The sequence below is a fragment of the Tyto alba genome, unplaced genomic scaffold (assembly GCF_018691265.1).
Source record: "Tyto alba isolate M040663 unplaced genomic scaffold, T.alba_DEE_v4.0 Super-Scaffold_2, whole genome shotgun sequence".
NCBI lineage: Eukaryota > Metazoa > Chordata > Aves > Strigiformes > Tytonidae > Tyto > Tyto alba.
In genome coordinates this window covers 45,208,982-45,232,479 of record NW_024881282.1, presented here as the reverse complement: position 1 = coordinate 45,232,479, position 23,498 = coordinate 45,208,982, and the positions used below count along the sequence as shown (strand labels likewise).

The 23,498-nt window shown below is 37.5% G+C and overlaps 1 protein-coding gene across 3 annotated transcripts in view; it reads left to right on the top strand.

Moving 5' to 3' along the window:
* Positions 1-23,498, top strand: part of TMTC2 (transmembrane O-mannosyltransferase targeting cadherins 2) — a 255,259-nt gene that overhangs the window by 90,508 nt on the left and 141,253 nt on the right. For all 3 annotated transcript variants that reach the window (XM_042792917.1, XM_042792918.1, XM_032999850.2), the window contains exon 2: positions 11,359-11,929. In XM_042792917.1, coding sequence (XP_042648851.1) covers positions 11,359-11,929 — 571 coding nt within the window. The remainder of the gene's footprint in view (positions 1-11,358; positions 11,930-23,498) is intronic.

The following is a 23,498-nucleotide window of genomic DNA, read 5'->3' as shown; positions in this document are numbered from 1 at the left end:
CTCTTTTTTGAAGTCTGAAAGTGCTGACTGACCTCTCCAGGCAGTCTGTTCTCTGGTTCATTTGGGTCGCCATCATTGTGCTGAGTTGCATGTGTTTCTCTTAATCTATCCATGATTTTTCTTTTCCCATATTCAAAGTTTCTTCTTCTTTTGATCTCAACCAGTCCTCCTTCTTTGAATAGAGAAGGCAAAATTATCACTACTCATTAGCAGTGCTGGAATTTTGAGAGATGACTTACAATTTCTGTCTTACTAAAATACTTTACATGAATTGTTTCCCCAGAAATCATTTTGAAAGAAGCAAACTGTTCACTTTTTTAAAGCTTTCATAAAGCTTTGCGTTCGATCAGTTTTCCTCTATGGGTCTCTTTAGGCGGAACTTACATCTGTTGTTGTCTAAAGGCCAGAGTTATGAAACAGCATAATTTTTTGTGGCACCTGGGTTTCTCAGCTACCAGGAAAAATGGAATCCCCTGTTATGCTGCTGTCAAGGATGGTTGGACTTACATGTTACAGTAGGGAAATTAAGCCTAGCAGTTAAATACAGGTTTTATCTTCCACTAGATCTTTGGACCTTAATTTCTTAAGAAAGTAAAAGCTGCTTAAAAAAATATAAATGGCACGCAAATCACTAGTGGAGAAAAGTGAAAGCAGTCGGCTAACAGAATTGGAGAGACTTGCAAATTGGGCCCTTTTGGTTCAATGCTGTCTGCTTTTTGTAGTTCAGTTTGACTTGTGACTTATCTGTGGTGGTATCATCAGGAAGGTTGATCAGGTATGTGATTCTGGTAATGGCTTCAGTTTACCTGAATTGCTGTCTGAGATCCTTTTTACTTACTGCCTGCCTCCTAACAGCTGCTCTAAAACATAGAAAGGAATGGTTTCTGGTTGTTTTGTTTTTATGCTTGGAAGTCTAAAAAGTCTACTGAAAGGCTATAAAAGCTTTATGCCAGTTGCAGTTGATTATAAAACCCTACTGGTTTCAGTGACATAAATTGGAGGTTATTCCAGTACTAATGTGGATTAACGCTAATGTAGCAGAAATCAGAATTTGAGCCTGTGTGTTCTGATAACATAATTCAACTAATTTGTCATTTCCTGACTTTTTAGCTCAGTCTTTGACAGCATCCAGTAAAATCCTCCAGAGTGCTTGGTGCAGACTTACATATAAAGGCAACTATAAAGTCCATATTTTCTTTCACAAAATAACTGTGATAAGTCCTTTCAGTGTCACTCCCAAACTGCTGCCTGCTAACTGGGTGCTCTTAACCAAGGAATTAAGAGAAAATAAAATTTATTTTAAACACTGCTATGTTTTCAATTTCTAGTGTTTCACAATTGCTACGGCATGCCACAAAACTTGGTTTACTCTTGTGGTTCCCTGCATCTGGATAAGCTATTGAGGCAGAAAGATGAAACGAATTAGTAAAACTTATTTCAACCTCTTTCAGTAGGATCAACACCTTCCAAATGGGTGGGTGCCAGTCTGCTCTATTAAAGTACGTTTATGAAGGGTATCCCACAGTGCTCCTGTAAGAAGTTGGAGAGCTGGAAAGAGTGTAGTTCATTCATCCAGGACTATGCTGAACAGTTACCCTATTCACTAGAAGTCATTACACATCTTTGTGGGACCAAATATTTTAATTAACTGGCTTATTTTACTTTTTGGTAGAATTTAGTTTTCATAAAAATTGGTTTTGACATAAGTTTGTAACAAGTTCCATTTTTTTTCTTACCAAAAAAAAAAAAAAAAGCTTCCAGGAATTTGCCTGACATGTCTATGGCAAGGCCTGAGGATAAAGTCTAACTCCCTCCATCACAAATGCTTTCTAGTCAGATGTGAGCCCCTCTAAATATTCTGTATGAATTTTGCTTAATAGGAATCTGAGAAGGAAAAGTGCTGCACTGTTTTTTAATTTGGAATCCTCTGAGAAGGTACTTTAAATATTTTGATTGATTCACTGATGAGTAAAATATTATCACAGAGAAATGTAAGCCTTGGGTTTTATCTTAAGTATACGTTAACGTTTCTTGCTACTTTTTTCATCAAGTTAAGTTTGGTTTGGTTTGTATGTTTCCTTGGACTGTTTCACTGAAATGGCAGTACATCAACTTTGGTTCATGATTGTATAGCTGGACTTTGGAGCTGACTCAGAATAAATTATATATTTTTAAAAAATCCTCAGAGAGGATTCCCTTGCCCTCCTAATATTATTTAGTATCTGACTATAAATAGGGCTATGACCACAGTCACTCAGCATATCAGAGAGGTTGGTAAACTAGAGTAGGAAGATAGTAATGATTTTGAAGGCCAGTGACACCTGTTTGGTTCCTTAGACCAGACTGATTTCAGGGAAAAAAAAAAAAAAAAAAAAGCATTGTGTTTTCACTTACCCCATTATTTGGAAGCTGCTGTCTAAAAGTGGTACATTTTCTAGTGTGTTAATATACTTGTGGGCAATCTTTCATATACATAATTGGGCAAATTTGAGGGCAGTTATACTAAAAATGGGCAATACTACAAGGAAGAGATACCCAAGAGTCCTTTAAGGCCTCAGCATAAATATTTGGAAGATCCCAAGATATGCTTAACCTAAAATGAAAATGCTTATTCTGTACAATATTATTAAAAAAAAAAAAAAAAAAAAAAAACAAAAAACACCCCACAAATCTGTTACCATGATATTGTTTGGGTAGGAAAAGCGATGAGAGGTGTACAATTGGTGTGTGTCAGAACATTATTTTTATGCATATATGCATGGTATGGTGGGGCTGAAGGGAAGGAAGAGGAGACTTTTTGGAGGCGGGAAAAATTTGGGTGGGTACAAATTCCACAGCTGATAGTTTGTAGTGTGGCAGGGCCTAGGCTTGGCAGTTCTGTGGATAATGAAAGATGGGATGGGTCTGACTGGTCTCAGAATCACTTGATTCTTACAGTGAAAAACATGAACATGACCAAATAGTTGTGTCTGAGATTGTTGTGATATTTTTTTCCCCTCCCCCTCTCCCCTAATAAGGACATTTTTTCATCATGAGTTCTAAAGACAGTATGAAGGTTAAATTTACCTCTGTGGATATGCATATACTAGATTGTTTTCACTAAATAGATTTTGAATAACACCTTTCAGTTAAACCAGTAGAACTTTAAGTTTAGACCAGACCTTGGTTAATGAAGGGTTTTTCTGGTGTTTAAATGAAAGGGTTGAAGAAAGGAACTTACACAAAATAACTCAATGCTTTTCTTTATCCTTCCCCCCCTCCCCAAATATAAAAAGGACAGTGTCTCTATTTTACTGTGGTTCAGTAGTTTCTCCTCTACTCATTATCTCTATATTTGTATGTGTACGTATTCTTTTCAATGCTTCATTGAAAATAAAATTCAGAGTGGCACCTAAAATTCTTTCAGGCTTTAAATTTAGAGTGCACTGGAGGTGTGGGTTTAGGCATAATTATGTACAGTCTCCTTGAACTTTTGGAAAATTCTATGTTAAAAAATAGATTGAATGAAAAAAAAGGTAATTTTTACAAAATTAAATTGCTAAGCTTGTTTCTCAGTCTGCTACATACTGAAAAGAAGAGAGAAGTGGGTAGTTATGGGACTGATAAACTCTATTCTGTAGTGGTATAGTATGTGTGCCTCCATTTTCAGATAATGGTTCAAAATGTGCGTGTCTTGGAAAGGCTTTATGTATATTCAGAAGGTGGCTTATCAAAAATGTAGTTTAATATCCATACTATTAATCTGGTTAAGAAACTCAGCATGTGTACTTTAACTACTGTATTCTCAAGCTGTAAAATTTCTGTCCTTGTACTTTAGTGAGTTGTTGTATGGTGAAATGGCAAAAATTATTTATGTTTTATTTTTTCAAAGGAAAGTAAGGAAGAAAAATAGTACAGTGCCATATTCTACTGCAGAACAGTAAATCTAATAAGGCCTGCTGGGCCCACTTTTATCATCTAAAATAGATTTGAAAAGGGCAGCAGAGGTTCCAACTATGAATTCTGACCATGCTTCAGAAGCTGGTATTACATACATACATACATATATATAAAAAACAAATCTTGAATTATTGCCAAGCAGTAGTTTGGCACTGAAGAATATTTTAAAGAATAACTTTGAATGTGTATTTGAAATAACATGTTATCAGGTAAACAGGAAGTATCTTGAAGTCTTAGAGAAACAGAATTACCAATTTTGTGTTGTATGGTGTAGTTGGAAGCAAAACTAGCTTATGAAACAGCTGTGAGAATAGCAGAAAGCATTTTCTGGTTCAGGAATTTAAGTATTTTTTCAGCAAGTGTTTTTTCACAGACCTGTTGTACATGCTATGGTGAAGATACTTGGGGAGCAGACACAAAGATAGGAGACCTTCTCCCTCTGGTTTTATCTGCTCCTTCCTGACAGGAAACTGATGGTATCCCATTGTTCAGCATCAGAAAATATTAATTCTCTCACTTCCCTTCAGTGTGCATTTTTCACCTGTGCATGAATAATCGAGTAGTATTCAAGCCAGGCAGTTAGTATTAATTAGGGTTTCAAATTTCACACAGTCCATCTTTCAGTGTTTTTAATGTCATGCTAAAGCTTAAACTGAGAGGGAGTGAGGTGCACTTAGGGTTAATGTTAAGGCCAGATTCTTTCAACATATGAGGACACATTTAGAAATGAAAAGGTTTATACTATGGAGAAAAATACAGTTAAAAGCCTTTCTAGTTGGCTTTTGAAATATTTATGTTCCAGGTGGAAAAGATTTTTCAGGCCATCTCAACCTTCTTGTAACCAAAATATTTTGAACCTTTAGTTACTTTAAGTTTTCAAAGCACTTTTAGTCAATAAGAAAATCAATACATGCAGCATACTTCAGTGCAGTTAAGGCAGTGCCCAACAGCATTGTGTTATATGTAGCTACTGCCACCGTTTCCTTCTTTCAGATAACACTGTGCATCTTCAGTCACAAAGGTATAAAGTCTAGAAGTCTGCAGCTGTTGGGCTACTGGATCACATCTTAGTGGTGGATGATGTCAAACCACAGCTGATAGTCATTCATGGAAATACACAAGGAACAAGTTACCTTGCTTAGATGTATTTTTCTTTTTCCATTGCATTCTGCAAATTTATGTTGCTTGTTTTAAAAGATCAATTCCTTTAAAAGCCATTGCACAGCTTAGAAAATCTTAGACAGTCTGTATGTCTTTATATTGTGGTACAAGACCATAACCTTTCTCTGTGATTTTGTTGTTTGTTTTCTGGAGGGTATTTTTATTTCTCTGTGTCTTCATTTTTGGCTGTGGTTACAGTCATGTGAGAGTATAGTTATAGTTGTCTCACTCATCCATTTTTCCACTTTGCTTATATCTACTTCAGGAAAGTGTCACCCAAGAAAGCTTTATGATTAAAACACTACTTACAGTCCTGTTACTTTCAGTACCTGACTGAAGTTGACTATGAAATTACTGCTGTAGGACAGTAACAGTCTGAAATCTGTGAATTATATTATCATTTTTTAATATATTCTCCTGAGGCCCTGTACTAACTACATATTCAGTGAATAGCTTTCACTAGAAGCTACATAGGATAGGAATATTATGTTAAAAAAAATATATATATTGTCTTCAACGTTTGAGCTCTGAGTTTGATGCATTCAGGTATTTCTATACAGTTAGAAAAGGGCCATACTATTGGCAGAAATTAACTGGGCACTAGTTTACTAGAACTTTATTTCCTTTTTGTGATATTAGGTTTTCCTTTAATTAATTTAAAATATAATTTGAACCTAGGGTATTTCCTTCAATCTGTTTGGTAACTATAGTCCTATTCTCAGAGCCTAGCCAGCAATTTAGGGTCCTATATATCACCTAGCTAGTTGTTACTCAGTATTTCCCAGCTGAAAACATCTGAGTTATTATCTGTTCCTTAGAGATTTAAAAGAATAAAATTAGTTTCTAAGAGAAACTGAAAGCTGCAACTTGAAACCCAGAGGATGCACAGAATTTGGTCTCCTGCAGGTGTCCCTAGTTGATATGCAATATAGAGATCTTTTTTTCCAAAGTGGCATGGATAAAACTTTACTGCATGTGAGATTTGTAGATAAATTCCACTTTCACAACTGTTACGAAGGAATGAGTTTCAATACAGAACATGTAAGGCATAATTGCCACCAGAAATCTACTAGAATGGCAACTAGTTCCCTTGAGTCTATAATTAAACATTTAAATGAATGTTTTTTCATGTACTTATGCTTATTACCTTCTCAAGACATCTCTATGTACTAGATAGTATTTTCTGATCTTATTTTATCCTATCAGTACAGACTACATGTATATTGTATTCTGCAGACAAGTATGAGAATTGTGCAAAGTGTGACAAGCTCTACTTCCCTGCTTTCTGTGCATGCACCTGCCTAACAGATAGCCTGGAAGTAGTTTGGAGGGCTGACTCAGCTGCTGTGCGTTTTGGGGATGTGAAGCTGTTTGCACTCTGGAAAGTAGGCTCTGGCTGTGTTTTCAGGCTTGCTGTCTATAAAAGTAACATATACTCTTGAAAGTATCCTTAATTTAACTCATTAAGATCCACTGTAAAAATACTCTAGGATGCTTTCCCATTGCTATTTATGAAAAAGGAATGAATGAATAATATTCAAAAATGATCTTGAGGAAGCACAACAAAGAACCTCCAAGCAGAGATTTGCTAGTCCATCACTGCCTATCTATTTTTGAGAGAGGGCTGGTCAATGGCTTCCTGTGTGCACATTTGGGAGTTCTCTTTTTTCCTTAAAATATGTTCTCTTCTTCAAATGCTGATGTTCATTTTCAGCATATGGGGACCATTAGCAATATTGAAGCTGGACATAAGGCTTAACGTGTTAAATCACTTTAGAATGTTGCATCTGTTTTTTTACCCTGGTGTTAACACCTGGATCAGTTTAGCACCAGTGCAGAAGTTTAGGACATATATAGCTGTTAATTTTAAAAACATCTGGGATTTTTTTTGTGTGTGTATGCATGTATATATGCATGTGTGAACTGCTGGATATCTGGCATTTTTGAGTTTGATGAAAACAATCTTACTGAATTGTGCTCAAGGTGTGTACCAACCTAGGCAAATAAGTGATTTATGGCAGGAGTCAGGAGGATTCTTTTGAGTGGATTAGAAATGATGATTTTGCCTTTCCAACATTTGTCTTTCTTCAGACTTATATTTCTGAAGAATTGATAGCTGACTCTTATTCCTTTTTCCCCCTTCTCAAACCCATCTATTTGTTGTACAGTGAATAAGATATCCCCTCTCTCCTGGGATGCGTGAAATGGGCAGGCATTAAAAATTGAAGAAAGCAAGTTCCCTGACTGAGTCTGTAACCCTTATCTGAGGCTGCTTGAAAGTAAAAGTGCCAGTTGTGTTGGAGCTTTGAAAAATGACTTTCCCTGGTGACCTGCTGCCTTTTAGTGAGAGCAGAGTTTACGGCTCTGTTTAAGAGCGATGAGTGCAGTTGGAGAGTGCCTCTTGTTATGCCCATTAGCAAGATCGGACTAATCTGAGGGACGTAACCTGAAGGTAAACTGTGACTGAAGGCGAAGACAAGGCTAATAAGGCGCTTTGTAGTTTCCTTTATTCCCGAGTCTTTCCTGGAGCCAGCAATTAATATTATTTTCTATCTGTGGAAAGCCCGGGTGGCTGCCAGCGTGGGAGGCTTTGCAAAGGACATGTCAGTGCTACCTGCCAGGCCATGAACAGGGACTGTTTTCAAAATTGCTGTTGAAATTCACGGCTAAGCATCAATACTGCAGCAGAGTTAACAGCTCGTTAATTTAGTAAATAAAGAAAACCAGGGCCTTGCCCCAGCCAGGAGCAGGGCAGCTGGGGGGCAGCCCTGGGCATCTGGTACCTCCCTGGGGTCCGGGCAGGGCTGTGGGGAGCTGGAGACTGGCCCTGCTGCAGCGATGGGGTAGTGATGTGGGGTCTTGGGCTGTGGGCAGGGGAGGGGGGCCCGGGGAGTGGGGTCAGGGCTGTCAAGGCTTACTGGTGCCCTCAGGGCCCTGACATGAGCAGTTTGGTGCTATTTATTCTTTTATTGTATTAACTACAGAGCTTGTATTTCTCTTCAAAGAGATAATCATTTCACTTTGTTTTTCTTGCCAGTGCTGTTAAGACAGCCAGGCTGGGGATGCAGGTGGGAACAGCTCCGGCTGATTCTGCGTGGGCAGGACTCAGCCCACGGGCTCTTTGTCAGACCTGCAGTCGTGGTGTCTATGGTGTTGTCCTTAGTGTCACTGAGACCTTGTCCACTTTTCCTTTTTTGAGGGCAAAATGACTTTTGAGAGCTGTCTTGCTTCTTGCTCCAGTATCTCATATATATGCTCGTATTCTTGCATCTTCCTGTGCAGTCAAGTCTAATGTTGGCCAAGTGTGTTTTTTCTTGTATTTTATAATATAAAGTAGAGAAATTGATGAATATTCACAAGCAACCTATGGGACATTTCCTTCTTTGCTGTAGGAAATCTAGGTTTGCTTTTATATTAGACTTTTCTAATATCCCAAAGCATTAGCTAGAGGTTTTTGTTTTGTTTTTTTTTAACTTTTAACTTTATTTAAAATTTTGACTTGTAGAGCATACAACATTTAACCTGACTGAACCACTGAATAAGCAGGATCTGGCAGCTTCTGTATTTTTCATGCTGACTGACAGGTATTAGAATCCGTTGCTTTGACGTGCGTGAGAAACTTAGGAGCATTTCAGAATCGCCTGCTGAAATCTGTACCCAGATACAGGGTGATCAATACTGTATCTTCCAGGCTTCCTTTTGATTTTTTTTTGTTGTTTTTAGTTTGTTTGTTGGTTTGGTTTGACTGTTTTGTTGTGTTGTTTTGTTTTGTTTTTTTTTTTTTCATTTTTTCATATGAACAGGACTGAACAGGAAAAGATCAGAGTTGCATCAAGTTTGTTGCTAAGGCTGTAAATAAAATTTGACTGAATTGTGCCTTCAGAATGTACAATACTTTTCTTCATGATTTAGAGAAAAGCCGTTTACTTCAGGTGGGGAATAGCTCAATATGAGTACGTGCTGCATGAAAATGATCAGCTTGGAGAGGGCTGGTCTCTTAACATGCGTAGCAGCATAGCGTGGAGTTGTTGTATACACGTGTACTGAAAGCTGCAGTTCGGTTTGTTTGTTTTGTTTTTTTCCTTTTTAAAAGTGGTTCCATGACTTGAAGTATTGGAATACTTGAATCACATTTTGCAGATGATGTCAATAAAAGCTACCATTTCCTGGAAACTACCTGTGCCTCAGCTAGGCTCTTTGTAGCAGAATGCTCTGCCTCAGGGGAGGGCAGTTGTGCTAGCAATATTACTGCCACTTAATTTCTTAGTATTTCCTCAAGAAAAAACACTTCTGCAGCTCAAGGTTTCAGCTCTAAATCCTGACACCTGATACCCATTCCTAGATTTTGGGAGTGTGTAGTCTAACATATTATGTTTTTCTCAGAGAAAGGACTCTTTCTAGCCTAACACCTGCTTTATTCTTGCTGAATTCCTAGTTTTCTGACAGTGGTTCTGAGAGTGATACTCCAAACTGAAATCATAAACAGAGGAATTAGATTTCAGGAAAGGACTACAGGGAAGGACAAGATAAATAACGTGAAAACAAAGATCTTGTTTTCTTCCAGTGTTCTTTTGTGACTGGACTAAAATGAGAAAAATATGTGTGGGGTTGGGAAAACAAATACAAGCAACCTGATCCACTGCATAAGTAGAAGTCAAAATGAAAATTTTCAAGTATTCTAGAAAGCATCATCAGATCTTTAAAGGATTTAAACTGACCTCTCCATAACCTCCATATGCAGAGACAAAAGGACATGCTGAGAGGAAGCATGTCTGAAAGCATTACAGCAATCTGCTCCGGACAAGGGAAATGCTGAGCTGTGTGGTATTTAGAGTATTTGCATGGAGATTCTGTGGCCTAGTATATCAGTGTTTGAGCATTTTTCTTTACAGAACAAGACAACATTCCTGAAATGAGTGTGTGTGTATTTATATATATATATATATATATATATATATATATGGATTTGGATACAGGTTCCAAGTGAATGGAGTATGTGAGGGGAGTCTTGGAGTATGAATTTAGAGTAGTGCATTTCAAGCACAGGCCTGAGTTTCATACTTTTTTTTTTTTCCTTCCTCATATGAATTGAAAAATTGTTAATTATGGGAAGATATTTATTGGAATGGCAGAAAGAGGGAATGAGTAAAGGATTGGATATAAATCATGTCTCTTGCTTAATATTTTTAATAGAAGAGTCTTGACCTGGCTAGATTCTTAATTACCCTGGTAAAATAAATGCTAAATGAGTTAAGCTCAGTAGTAGCAACAATACATCTTCAAAGAATTGCTTAAATACAACTTTGGTTATTAAGGCAAGTAACTAATTAAATTCTAGTCATCTTTTTGCGCTAAGCAGGTCTCACACCTTCTCCCACAGCATAAATTTTAAATGCAAATGACTGGACTTGTACAAAGATTATAAGGGACAGATTTTTACAGTACTGAATTAGACATGGAGACTTCTAATGGCTGGCACCAGTCCTTGCCAGGTTGGTTGGAAACACAAAAATGCTGCAGTTTTCAGCATTTTTTTATTCCAATCAAGCTGACACAGACTTGAATTCATAAGCTAATACAACCTAAAAATGTGTTTTCCTCAATTGTAAATATAATGAATTTAAAGAGAAGGTATATTTTAATCTGTAAAATATTCTGCTGTCTGCCTCCAGCAAGGTGTTAGCAGAAAATGTTTTCAGTCAATATATATATATGAGACAGTTGTAGAAGTGCCTATTGTCAGCACCAGAGATTTGCGTGCTCCTACCAACTCCTGTACTTATTGTTCATCCGTGTCAGTGAGAATCATTCCAACATCTAAATTAAAATTTCAGTATAAAAGACCGGTTGGGGTTTTAGTTCTGAATTACTGGAGGATGCATTTTCTCAACAATAATGTTTGTAAGTTTTTCATATTTCTTTTACATTTTAATTATAACTCATCAAATCTTAACTGATTACTCCTGGGTTAGACTCAGAAGAATGTCACTGAAGGGTGTTTTAATTTAATGGAAGCAGAGTAACATCTGTTTCTAATGTTTTAAAAGCCAATTTATATGGAAATTTTGCTTTAGTGGGAAGTCAATAGATATGTAGTTTTCTAACACCTCATGTTAAAATTCAAAACCTGAGTTAAAGCAGCACCAAAGCAATGCCATTCTTTCTTGTGGTAGCAATGTAATTGCATTTTCATGGCCTTTCATTTGTGTCATTTTTCCTCTGCTGAAATGAAGTTTTTTTTTGTTTTGTCTTTTGTAGTCGAGCTATCAAGACAAACCAGGATCTTCTGCCCGAGACACCGTGGACCCATATCTTCTACAATGACTTTTGGGGGACACTGCTCACTCACAGTGGGAGCCACAAGTCCTACAGACCTCTCTGCACACTCTCCTTCCGCATTAACCATGCCATTGGAGGGATGGACCCATGGGGCTACCACCTTGTAAATGTCCTGTTACATGCTGCAGTCACAGGCCTTTTCACAAACTTCTCCAGGATCCTGTTTGGGGATGGGTACTGGACCTTGATAGCAGGCCTGCTGTTTGCATCTCATCCGATCCACACGGAAGCCGTAGCAGGGATCGTAGGGAGGGCAGACATTGGAGCCTGCCTCTTCTTTCTGCTTTCCCTGATGTGTTACGTAAAGCACTGCTCTACCAGAGGTTCCTCACCGAGTACGTGGGGCTGGATCTTGGGAACAGGGCTGTGCGCGGGATGCAGCATGCTGTGGAAGGAGCAAGGAGTGACTGTTCTGGCCATTTCAGCAGTGTACGATATCTTTGTGTTTCATCGGCTGAAAATGCATCAAATCATTCCTGCTCTGTACAAGGTGAGTTTTCTTTCCTGTAAGCTATTCGTAAGGCACCAAGCCCTGTTAAACAGGTGCTAAATGAGTTTTCAAGTACACAGTAATTCTTAGTAGTTTAGTCAACTCCCAAAAATAAGCACAGATGTCTAATGCTGAAAGTACATTTAAAGTAGTTTAGCATGGGGTTTTTACATTTTATTTAAACAATGTGTTACTATCCATTGCTATTACTTGATGCTGGGGATTTATTTTTTTTCAGTTACTTTCCTTTCTTCCAGCTGCTCCCTCCTCATTCTGTTTACCATTGAGCACTGGATATCTGGCTGCCTTTTGCAAAGAATTCATTAATGCTCTTATCCTCTTCTATCTTGCAAGCTCAGCTTAGTTTTTGGTTGGGCCTGCAAGTTCAGCAGCTGATACCATCTACGGGCTCCCTGAGGCAAAGATAGGGTTCTCACTGTTCTAGTTTAACAGAGATGCATAGGACCTGGGTGCATGCCTTTGGCATGTATTTTTTCTCCTCCTAGTAGGATCTATGCCTCAAATGTACTATTGCCTGAGCAAAATAAGTATTTCCCATTTTTAAACTTCTTGCCCAAGAACAAACAATTAAAATAAGCAAACAATCAAGCCCACCAAAATCTCCTAACTTCCCTGTCTCAAAACTGCATATATTTTAGTGGTACCCAGAAAGCACAGCCAAAGTCAAGACTCATTTACATCAGTTGCTATAAAAATGAGTAAGCTGAGTATATGTAATTTTATTTTCAGTGAAATGGCTTGCTTTCAGAACAATACTGACTGACTTAACAGAATTAAAATGTTTCATAGGGACATAGGTTGTCACGTTTCTCAGTGAGACATAACCAATAAAAGCCATAAAGCAAAATACGGCTTTGCAGTCTTTGTCAAACACTGTGATTTTGAAATTTTGATTTCTCACTCAAATGAATTGAAAAGAAATTGTAGGTTTTGATAAAGTAATGATTTCTGCTTGTATAGAATACTTATTTGTAGTAAACAAGGAAAATAGAGTCAAAAACAAGTAGTCTCTGGTAGTTCCCTCTCAAACTGCTGTGACATGTTGACTTTATTGTGCTCTTTTCTGACAAAACTGAAAAGGAAAGAATTTGTTTGTTTTGTTTCTTTGGTTTTAGATTCATTCTGTCTGTTTATACATTCAATGATAAAGTAGGGTTTTTGTTATGTTTTTTTTAAAGTTTTGTATTTAAAATAAATTAAAAAAAAACCAACCCAAAGTATGTAGCCAACAGATTAATTTATGCATTGTGCAGTATTAAAGCACAGACTCCAATAAAAATGAAGAAAGCTTTCAACTCTGCATCTCTTTGGGATCATTTGGGTGTTGCCTTTTTCTTGCGGCAGTTTTGCCCTTAAATAAAATGTGACCCTAATAAGAACTGACAAATTCTTTTTTTCCTAGAACAAACTGTAATATCTCCTTAAACAAACAAAATCAACTTTTGGATTAAGGATTTTATTTTTTTTTTCTTTAGTGTTGTTACCTACATTTTTTTCTTGCTTGAAAAGACATTCCTGCGTTGCAAATTTCATGAGACCAAAGTAGCTATATACAGATCAATCATCCCGTGTTATCCAACTGTCTTGAACATTTAAAAAAATAGAGTATGTTTTAAACAAAACCAAAAAAATCTCCCACCAAACAAACCCCCATCTGGTCAGAGGACTCTTCATTAAAATGTCTGGGCAATTAGAAAGAACTGTGTCCATTTACCTGTTCTGAATTTTGTGCTTTGTATTTTCCCAGTGTAAATACAGGGGGAGGGCAACTGCAGGAGAAAGGGAAAAAACGACATCAGGCAGGGCAATCTAGGAAAAAGTTACGGTCTTTTGTAGTGCATTGGAGGGGAAAAGTGTAGAATGGAGACAATAAAGGAAGGAAAATAATTTTAAGTGGTTAGCTCAAATCTGTACTAAATAAGTAAGCAGTAACACTATGAAATGGAATGCTTTGTAATGGGATGGTAGAAAGGAGCTACCCCTTTCAATCTACCCAACCTAGGCTAAGCCCTGTCCAGCTGAGCTGGCGTTTCCAAGGCTGTGCTGCAAACTGGAACAGAGAGGAAATTCAGGTAAAAAAATAACCCTTAATCCTCCGCCCCCAATATCCCAGCTATATCTTTAGGAGTTATCTTAAGCCTGAATCAATGCAGTTATATCCAGTCCTCCTCATTGCCCTACAGACAGTTGTCCTGGCTAATACTGAGAGGAGAGATGGAGGTGTGAGGGCAGAAACAAAGAAGGGAGAGTGTGGGATTTGGGGTAGTGGGTGGTTAAGGACCTGGGCTGGCTTGCTGCCAGGCTGTGGCTTTCAGCTTCTAAAAGCTTTTTCAGAATATACCACTGGGGAAATTGAGACACAATTAATTATGTTTAAAGAATAGTAAAGGCACTGACCTTCTTGAGGGTGGTCAGTGAAGGATGAGCTGGTCAAAGCAGCTTTAAAAATGCTCCAGCAAATGGTAGGAGATGGCACTGGGGTGACAAGCTTGTTTCTTCCATTTTCTTCTTTGGGCTGAGTGTCCAATAAATATGAAATGGTGGCTACTACACAAGACCAGTAGCTGTTTACTGGGCTCGCACCTATTATCGTGTGAGTCCTGATTTCTCACATCAAGGATATGACAGCATCCCAGTGCAATTTGAGTAGACTGTCAGGGCTTCTGAACCAGGCAGCTGCAGAGCAGGACCACCAGCAGAGCAGATGAATATTACCCCTTATTTGGAAGCTATTCTTAATGTACTTTAAAAATGTACATCGTAGCTACTTATTAAACTATCCAGCTCTTTTCCCTGTCATCTGCATATTGGTTATTCAGTAGAACTTGGCTGCTGATTTTTTTCCTTTTGCCAAGTCTTGTATTCCTGTCTGCCTGTGATGCTCTCACTCTAGCTGGCAAAGTTGTCAGTCTGGACCCCATTTCATTTGGTTAGCTCTATTTTATTCTGTCTAACTGGCTGACAAGGATGCATTTGCTGTCTTTAAGTCAGCAGATTTTGATGGAAGTATATTTATTGAGGTTGTAAATGAGTTGTCTGAAATGAGAGCAATTAAAAAAAAGAAAGTGGTGCTCTACCGAGGCAAAGCATTTCTTATGGAAAGAAGTCAGGGTTTTGAGTTTTCAGCATTTTAGACCTTGAGGCATTTCCATTATAAGTTGCGTAGCAGGTATGCAGATTGAGTTGTTGTGTATTTTAGGTATCAGATGATTGTACCTGTCAGCAGCTAGACTTGTGCAAGTTAAACCACCAAAAGTGTAGAAGTGGGAGGGGGGGAACCTGAATATGGGAGAGTGCTGTGATCAAGTTTGTAATTATAGAAAATATGCAAATTCGGAGGCCTAATTCTTTTGTGCTTGCAATCTCCAGCTTGAGAGCAGAACCATTAATCAACATTGCAGTACACAGTCTTCTGCCCAATTAGTAGTACAAAGATAATATAAACTCTACTGTGCTGCCCTTTTTTCCTCTTTTTTTTTTAAGTGGGAATGGAGCTGGACAACATTAGCAGTTAAAAAGATAAGGCAAATACATTTAAAGCTCTTTTTTAATATAATGGTAATGATAAAATATTTATTTCTCTGTGGTTTATGTGTACAAACTGCCTTACAGAAATAACTAAACCAGATGTATGTTCTACTAATGTTCCACTGCTACAGTATGGTAACATTTTACCAAATCAACATACTGTTAGTACAGGGGGTTTGTTATACTGAAATAAGGAAACCTCTCTTTTCCCATCACTTATTTGATTAAAATCTCCCTCAGGGAGGTCTGTCTCACATGTGGAATTAGTTATTGGTATCTATAGTTTAACGTGAACCACAAATTGGATTGCAGGATGCATTATCTAACCTTCTGTGCTATTATAACAGTATTGGTTTTGTAAAAAGCAATTTTATTGGAGGCCTACATTTTATTTAAGGTAATGATGTAAACCTGGGGCCTCCATGGATGACATGGTCAACCACCAAACCAAGTTTTATAAAACATTACTTACTTTTATGGTCTTGAAACAGCCTTAGTTGTGGGTGATATGTATGATTTCTGCTCAAAATAAGACCAGCTGGGTATTAGATAAAGCTACTGATTTTTGAGAACATTCTAAACCTGAAATAATCTACTTTTTGCATTCTTTACTCTTTGAAGTTGCTACTTTTAGAACTATTGTGCTCTGAAAAGCAATTTCAAAATAAAATGCTGCTCTTGATTTAAATTTGCAGTTTTATCTTTCTCTTCTGAGGAGCTCTAAAGCCTTGACAATGCAGTAGTTGGTCTTGCTGGTTTCTTGCCTCTTCCCCATCTACAAGCTATCCCATTTTACAGCAATGTTTTATCACTATGTAAAATCTAGCTTGATGGTTTATTTTCTGCTTGTTTTCTACAACCTGAAGAATTTTATTGTGCTTGAACTTATCTACAGGCCTGGATATTTTGGCAGATCTGATTGGTAAACTATTCGTTTGTAAGCTGTTTCTCTCAAACACTTGCACAGATACGTTCAAGCCTCAGTCTCATGTCTTTGAAATGCAGGGTTTAGACTCATAAGGCAGTAGCCATTCACTCTCAGGACGGATTTCATCCTTGGAATCAGATATTTATTAAACATACTCCTCCTTGAGACTGCTTTTGTCCCAGTTAAAAATAAGAAATAACTTACAGCTTCAGAACATGACCTGATCTCTTGCAGGTTCATTTTGTCTAACAACAGCTGCATATTCAAGTGCACTAAGCTGTTAAATGTTGCATTTGTGTGCAGTGTAACCTTTTGCATTTCAAGAGCTGAGGAAAAGATTGGGAGCTCCATTGCCAGCTGGGGCCCAGTCTGTTCCCTAGCTGTGATCTCTCATTCTTTGGTGGTCAGCTGGGGGTTAATTTTTCTGGCAGCTTTAAGCCTCTACAAAATTGTGGAAATGCTGAGACGAATGTGCCTGCACATACATTGCTCATATTTGCGGATGAGCCAGCCTGGTGCTTTTCTATTCACTCTGCTGGATGGCAGCAGCATGAGGCCTGTACGGTCTTGACCATCACTCCCCCTCCCCCAAGCAGATATTTCCTAGACAAAAGAAGCTTTTTGCAATTTACTTCTTTCTTGACAATTTTAAGTAGCTAATGCTGCTGTTTCCTGTAGTTCCCACAGCTCCTTGCTGCTTTTCCTTTTGATCCTGAAATAAATAAAGCGAGATTGGCCTCCACTATCTTTCTTCTCAGAGATACTGATCTCCTGCAGGTCTCTGTGATGTCAGTGGAGTGGTACTGAATTGGGCATCAATATGTATAAATAGCTGTTGTTTTATGAAAATATTTTCATGGGATGATTTAAACTACTGAAACAGATCACATCTGACAGAAATACAGCATCCTAAGGCAAATTTAGCAAATGTTGTACTTTTTTAAAAATGAGGAATCATAAGATATGTTGCCAAGTCACTGGCTTAAAATGGATTATATTTTAATACTAAATCTGTAATGTCTTTACTGGAATTGCTACTAAAATCTGCATTACTTTTGTCTACCCGCTTGAAGTCTACAATAGTATTTTGGAGACTGTATATGAGAATTCTTCTCTGGAAAGATAAAAATGGCAAAAGCTTCTTTAAATGAGTAGGTAGGTTAAAAAAATAAAAAAAAAAAAAAAAAAAAGAGAAGCCTTTTAATTTTTACAGAGACTGTGAAGAAGAACCTTCAGTTTAACAGAGAGGTTAGTTTGCTAGAGAAAGGTTGTCAGCGTCTTCAGTCTTGCATGAGATTTATACTGCATGGTAGCATGCAAAGTATGCTGTGTCCTTCCATTCTTCCCCCTGGCTTAAAAGGGATCTCTTTTGAGGCACAGAGTGAAAAAGCTTCCAGAGGCTTTGCACAGTTGGTGTTAGCACTTATTTTTCATTCTGAAGTTACATGCCAATTACTAACATCAAGAAGAGTGTGATTTTTTCATGGTACTGTTTAATTACAGGGTATTGGTAGGCTTATAGCTTGCCAGTTTACAAAACCTGTGCAAATAGTATCAAGCTGACAATGTTACTCTCCTAGCTTTTAATGTTTCCAAAATATTTAATGAATCAAGTGAAAGCACCAAACTTACTATAGTGTGCAACAACTGTGATTCAGAACATTAGGAATTTTTGCAGGTGTTGAGTTTTCTTCATTTTTGAGATTACTTTAGCTCCCTAATTGAAGAAACTTTGTAAAACTGTTTTTCTAAACACTAGCAATTTCATCCTTTCTGGTAGGGTTGGTCAATGTATTAAGTAATTTATGCTGAGATAAAGGGAGTTGGGTACCTGTGAACTTCGAGGGATAAGAAATATATGCAGCTTTGGCACATCATCTATTTTCCATTCGTTCAGGAGCTGAAAAGTCATGTCCCTTTTTGCTCTAGCTCTGCTTCTCCCATGAGTCAGCTGCCTGGGACCTGGCCACAAAATGGGAAAAACAACATACGGTGCTAAAGCTCAGTGGTGTCTTAATGAGTTAAACATCTCCTGGTGTAATTTCTTTCATATAGATTTGCTTCAGGAGTTACACCTTTCCGCTTAAACCTATTTTGGTGTCTTGGTTAAAAGGCATTTTTAATAACAGTATTTTTCAAGTATGTATCCCTTCTGTTTGTTAAATGCCAGACAGAAAGTTTATACCTGTGCCTTGCCTGCAAATCTTCAATCATAGGTACTTTAAATTAGCCTCCCAATCTCATGTTTAGGCACTTAAATGTCCTGATTTGCTGCAGTGCTGAATGCTTGTAGCTCCTGGTGGGCTTTACTGAATGAATCCATTACACTTGGTCGATCACAGCTAAATAGCAAGCTAGGCTGTCTGCTCCCAGCAGTCAGGGACATGCTAATAGTGTCAGAAGAGAAAAGCCTGTAAGTATGTCCCCAATCAGAATCACACAGATTAGGGAGCAGATGCAGCTTCTGGATGCTCTGAGTTCTGACTCCCAGTAGTGCATTACAGCACCTCTGGGAAAGATAACACTGCTGTGAGTATGTGAAGATCAGGGTCCTGATTTTTTTTGAGCGTCTTAACTGTAGTCACCTAAGTTTCAGAACTGTAGTGCTTGGAAAGCATTGCCTGAGTCTCTTCGATAGAACTGTGTTTTCAAAGACAGTTGCCTTCCTAGAGTCCTACCCAAGAGAGAGCCATTCCTGGTACACAAGCATGAGCTCTGATTCCAGACCTGGGAGAACATGTTTTGAAGGAGCAGGAACATACTCAAACCCTGAGCCACGAGGGAGACTTTTCTCTTGATATTAGGTTTAATTTTTAATTTCCTGGCTTATGTTTATTTTTATTTAAGTTGTAATGATTTAATGATTACATGCACACTTTTTCCAAGCTGAGTGATTTGAAGCATTAACCTATGTAGACAGTTACAATATTAAAAAGGGGGTAAATACAAGTGTATGAGATTTACAGTGGAAACAGCCAGTTGTGATAGAAGGCAGCAAACATTTTCTGGCATATTTACTGGAGGAACTGAACAATATTTTGTACATATGCCTGTATTTTTTTTCCCAGATGCAATGTAGATTAGGTATGGAGAGGGAAGAAACCCAGGCTTGCAATCCTGTAGCTGACTTTATGGGTCAGTTGTTAGGAGGTAAATTTCTAGCCTCACTAACCTTGAGTGTCTCTTAGAAAAGAGAAGAATCCCTTGATACTGTGGGTAGTCCACATTGGGAGGAGGAGGAAAAGAAAATATTTTTTGTTCCTAAGTTTCTAGGAAACTAATTGAAAATGCACATTAGGAAATTATGTTAAAATTATCCAGAAGCTTTTGGGGGATGGGAGAGAGAATTTGTGTACCTGGCTCTTAAATACCAGGTAGAACATATGTACCTTTTTATGATCAGAATGGTAAGACTTTCAGACACATACACAGATTGCTTCTAAGGCTGTAGATTTGATTGGGTTGTGCAAATGTCAGAACTTCTGCGACATTTAATCACCAAAATCTTGTTTTCTCCTTGACAATAAAATATGGAAATAAATTCCCATAGCAACGAAGTCTTTAAAGTGAGTGTAGGGGCATATTGAGTTAATAAAGGCAATGAGGGAGCGGGGGAAAAGAGAGGCTAGAATTGTATTGAGTCTCTGTAAATTCTTTCTCTCCCAGAAAACAGGACTTTAGGGGTTATGGATAAATTTTTTGCATGTTTTAGTTTGCATGTTTTAAAAGTATCCTGGGCAGCTTGTACTGTTGTAGAGCACAAAGAAGCTTGCATCAACAGCAGTGTTTATTTAGTAGGGATTGTGAGATTACAGTTTATTTTAAAAATATACGTTTATTGTAGTTCTATCTCTCACTTGGAGACTTTTCTCCTTAAAAGATGTTATTAGAAGTGGCAAAACACTGCCACAAAATAGCTCTCATGAGTTTTAAAATAGAAGCAATGCCAGTTTTTTAACTTTAGTTCTTGCTTCTCTGGACTACTTTATATATAATGTTTTTGGCTTCTTGTAATTTGAAATCTGGAAAATCAGCATTAGCAGTTTTGTAGAGTATTTTTTTTGTTGCTCTTATGTTTTGTTTAAACTGTTATATATTTTTACCTCTTCTGACCTGAGCTGTTAACCAAGAACTTGACTTTTTGTGGGTAATTCTGGTTGAGAATATGGGTTAAAAAATGTCTGGTTCTGTGATTATGCAATCCTATTTATTTACAAAGAAAATCTCAAGTATAATTTCTTCCAGAACAAAAAGTATCAAACTATGTATCTTTATCGCAGTTCTAAATCCCTTTCAGCTAGCATTGCAGAGCTCCCTCTTGCAACTTATTCAGGGGTAAGTTACCTAAACAATGTATATTTTTACCTTGCTTCCTTTGCACCTTCTCTGATCTCTTACCGATTCACATACATACATTCTCCTATGTGAGGAAAAAAAAAATGATCAAAAAAATACCCCAAACAAGCTAAACAAAAGAACTCACCACAATACAAACAAAAAACCCCATCTCAAACAAAAGCAAAATCCAAACCCTCCCACTCAAAACAAAAAAATCCACACCACCTTCTGTCCATGAATCTTTGTTCTAGTAGTGACATCATTCCTTGGAAGAGGAAATCAGTTGAATATTTCAATCAACTTCTGTAAAAGGTCTTAGTGGTAGGAAACTCTTTTGTCATGTTAGAGCTGTACCATATTTACACAGTTAGTAGTAATGGTATAATGTAAAAGTATCTAAGCTAGATAACTTCAAGGGACCTTGGAACAGACTGCAAAAATGGGTCTAAAGGCAAGGTGAATAGGTGGGTTCCTTGGCTGTCTGATACTAGATTGGTATTAGTTTGTAGCTGGCCCTGCAGATACATATAACACTCTTGAATTGACCTGAGTATTTATGAGCCCTCTTTTTATCAGGACACCCTGTAGTCAAAAGAAGTTAACACTGTCATCATCTCAGGCCTTTTAAAATCGGAAGAAGGTGTTAATTATTGAGAGGTAAACATTAACTTTGGAAAGTTTTCATTTGCTTTCTGTTTTGCAGATCTGTAGAGTTAAATCTTGCCAGGATGTCATCTGTAATCCTGAAGTTTGAAAAAGTGGAAGAAAAATTCCTTGTGTGATGAAAATTTTGCTTCTTACTTGAAGTTAGGGTTCTGTAGGACAGAACTGTGAGCTGGCTGGAGTTGTGACAGATTACTTAATCTCTGAATAGTCCTGAAGTTACACTGTAGGTATTATATGTAACCCAAATTAAAAAAAAAAAAAAAAAAAAAAAAAAAGTGCAATTCATCTCTGTTCATATTTTAATTATTGTTTTGTTAGATCTGTGTTGATTTATTTTGAAGATGTGTAGTTTCTAAACACAACTTTAAAAAACATGCCGCTCGAGTCCATCAATTTTTCAGTCTAGAAAATTATCTTTACTCCATCACAGACCATGATGTATATGGTAATATATTAGCTCTAGATCCTTGCAAATAACTGTTTCTACCTCGGCACTGCCCTGCTCATGAGATGGCATTGTCAACAATCTGTGATTGCACAGTAGCAAAAAGGTTGATGTGTCCTTGTGCTTTCAGGTTGGTGTCCAAGGCTCTGCAGTACCCAGATGGTTCCTCTGTGCTCTGATAATCAGATAATAACCCCTGCCATCATCAGGTGAAACAATGAAGCTACAGGTGTTAGTGTAGCTTCTTCAGTAATATCTGCCTTATTCACATTTGTGACTGTAAATCTACATCTAGTCAGGAAGTGATACATTTGTGTAATATCTACATGGCATAGATCTCTCAGTTATAGCCTGGTTACCTACTAGAAATAAATTCAGTCTGAAATGATAACCTTATTTTGCAGGAGCTGTGATTTAGAAGGTTTATTAATGAAGGCAGTGCTCTTTGACATAGTCCTTAATGTTCAGGGTTTTTAGCTTAAGGTCTATACCAATCCTAATTAAAGTGCTTTACCACACACACACCAACCCCCTCTGAGTGAAAATTTCAGTGCCTGGTTAAGTCCCAACTCTTTAGACTAGTGGCCTGAGGTATAAGGGAGAAGTGAGTAATGATGACAAAGAATGAAGAATTGATTGAACAGCTGAGTGTATGAGTTAAAAGCCAAAATTTGGGAATCTATACAGCCTAACTATTCCTATATTAATCAGCAGACCTGTTCTTATCAGCCAGAGGATGCAGCACCTGTTCTCTATCCTTATTGTAGCAGTGTTTGTATGTTTTCTTATAAGTTTTGGCAGACTAATGAAAAGTGAAATTTTATAAAACCTTATCTGATAGGTGACTTTGCGTTCTGTGACACTTCATGGTTAAGAACCAACATACTGCCTCACTAGGGTAATAAATTCATGTTTTAATACAGTTATTTGTTTTACTCATGGTGTAGCAGACAGCTTCAAACCCTCCGGGAGAGCTTTTTAAGTCTGTCTGTCTGTCAGATGGTCTGCTTTGCTATTTCATCTTCTGGTCTTAGTTTACAGTATTTTGGTTAAACATTACATTACTGTGATACACAAACAATTTGAAGTACTTATATTTGTTTTAAAAAAAGGTATTCAAAAAAACCCAAACATACATGTCTAAAAACTCACTGCAGACTTAACCTTTTTGTGAGTCCCAAAGCCATGCTGCTAGGCATCAGCATACTTCTTCCAAGCCTGTCATGAAGAGGTGTAGCAAAATGGCTCAAAAATTTTCACACTAAAAACCCTAGAACTGCTTTTTAAAATAATGCATATTTTCATCTTGAATCATAACATAGCTTAAGTTTAATCCTTCCACAAAACTCAATTTTCTGTGCATTAAAGGAAATAAGGAAGTTATTTTCCATTTTTTTGCCCTGTTGATAATGTCAGTGGCTGTGGAAATTTAAGTACATCATGTTTTCTATATGTAGTTTTTTGGCTGGTACAGGCAATTGTGAGTTACGTAGGCTGCTTGCAGAAATACAGACTCCTCGTGAAAGCTTAATTAAATGTTAACTGGACATTTACATTACCACAACTTCAGCAATTCTGCACTTGAATGTTATATCCTTATTCTGTGTGTTGTCCGTATGAGTGAAGGCCACATGTTTTTAACA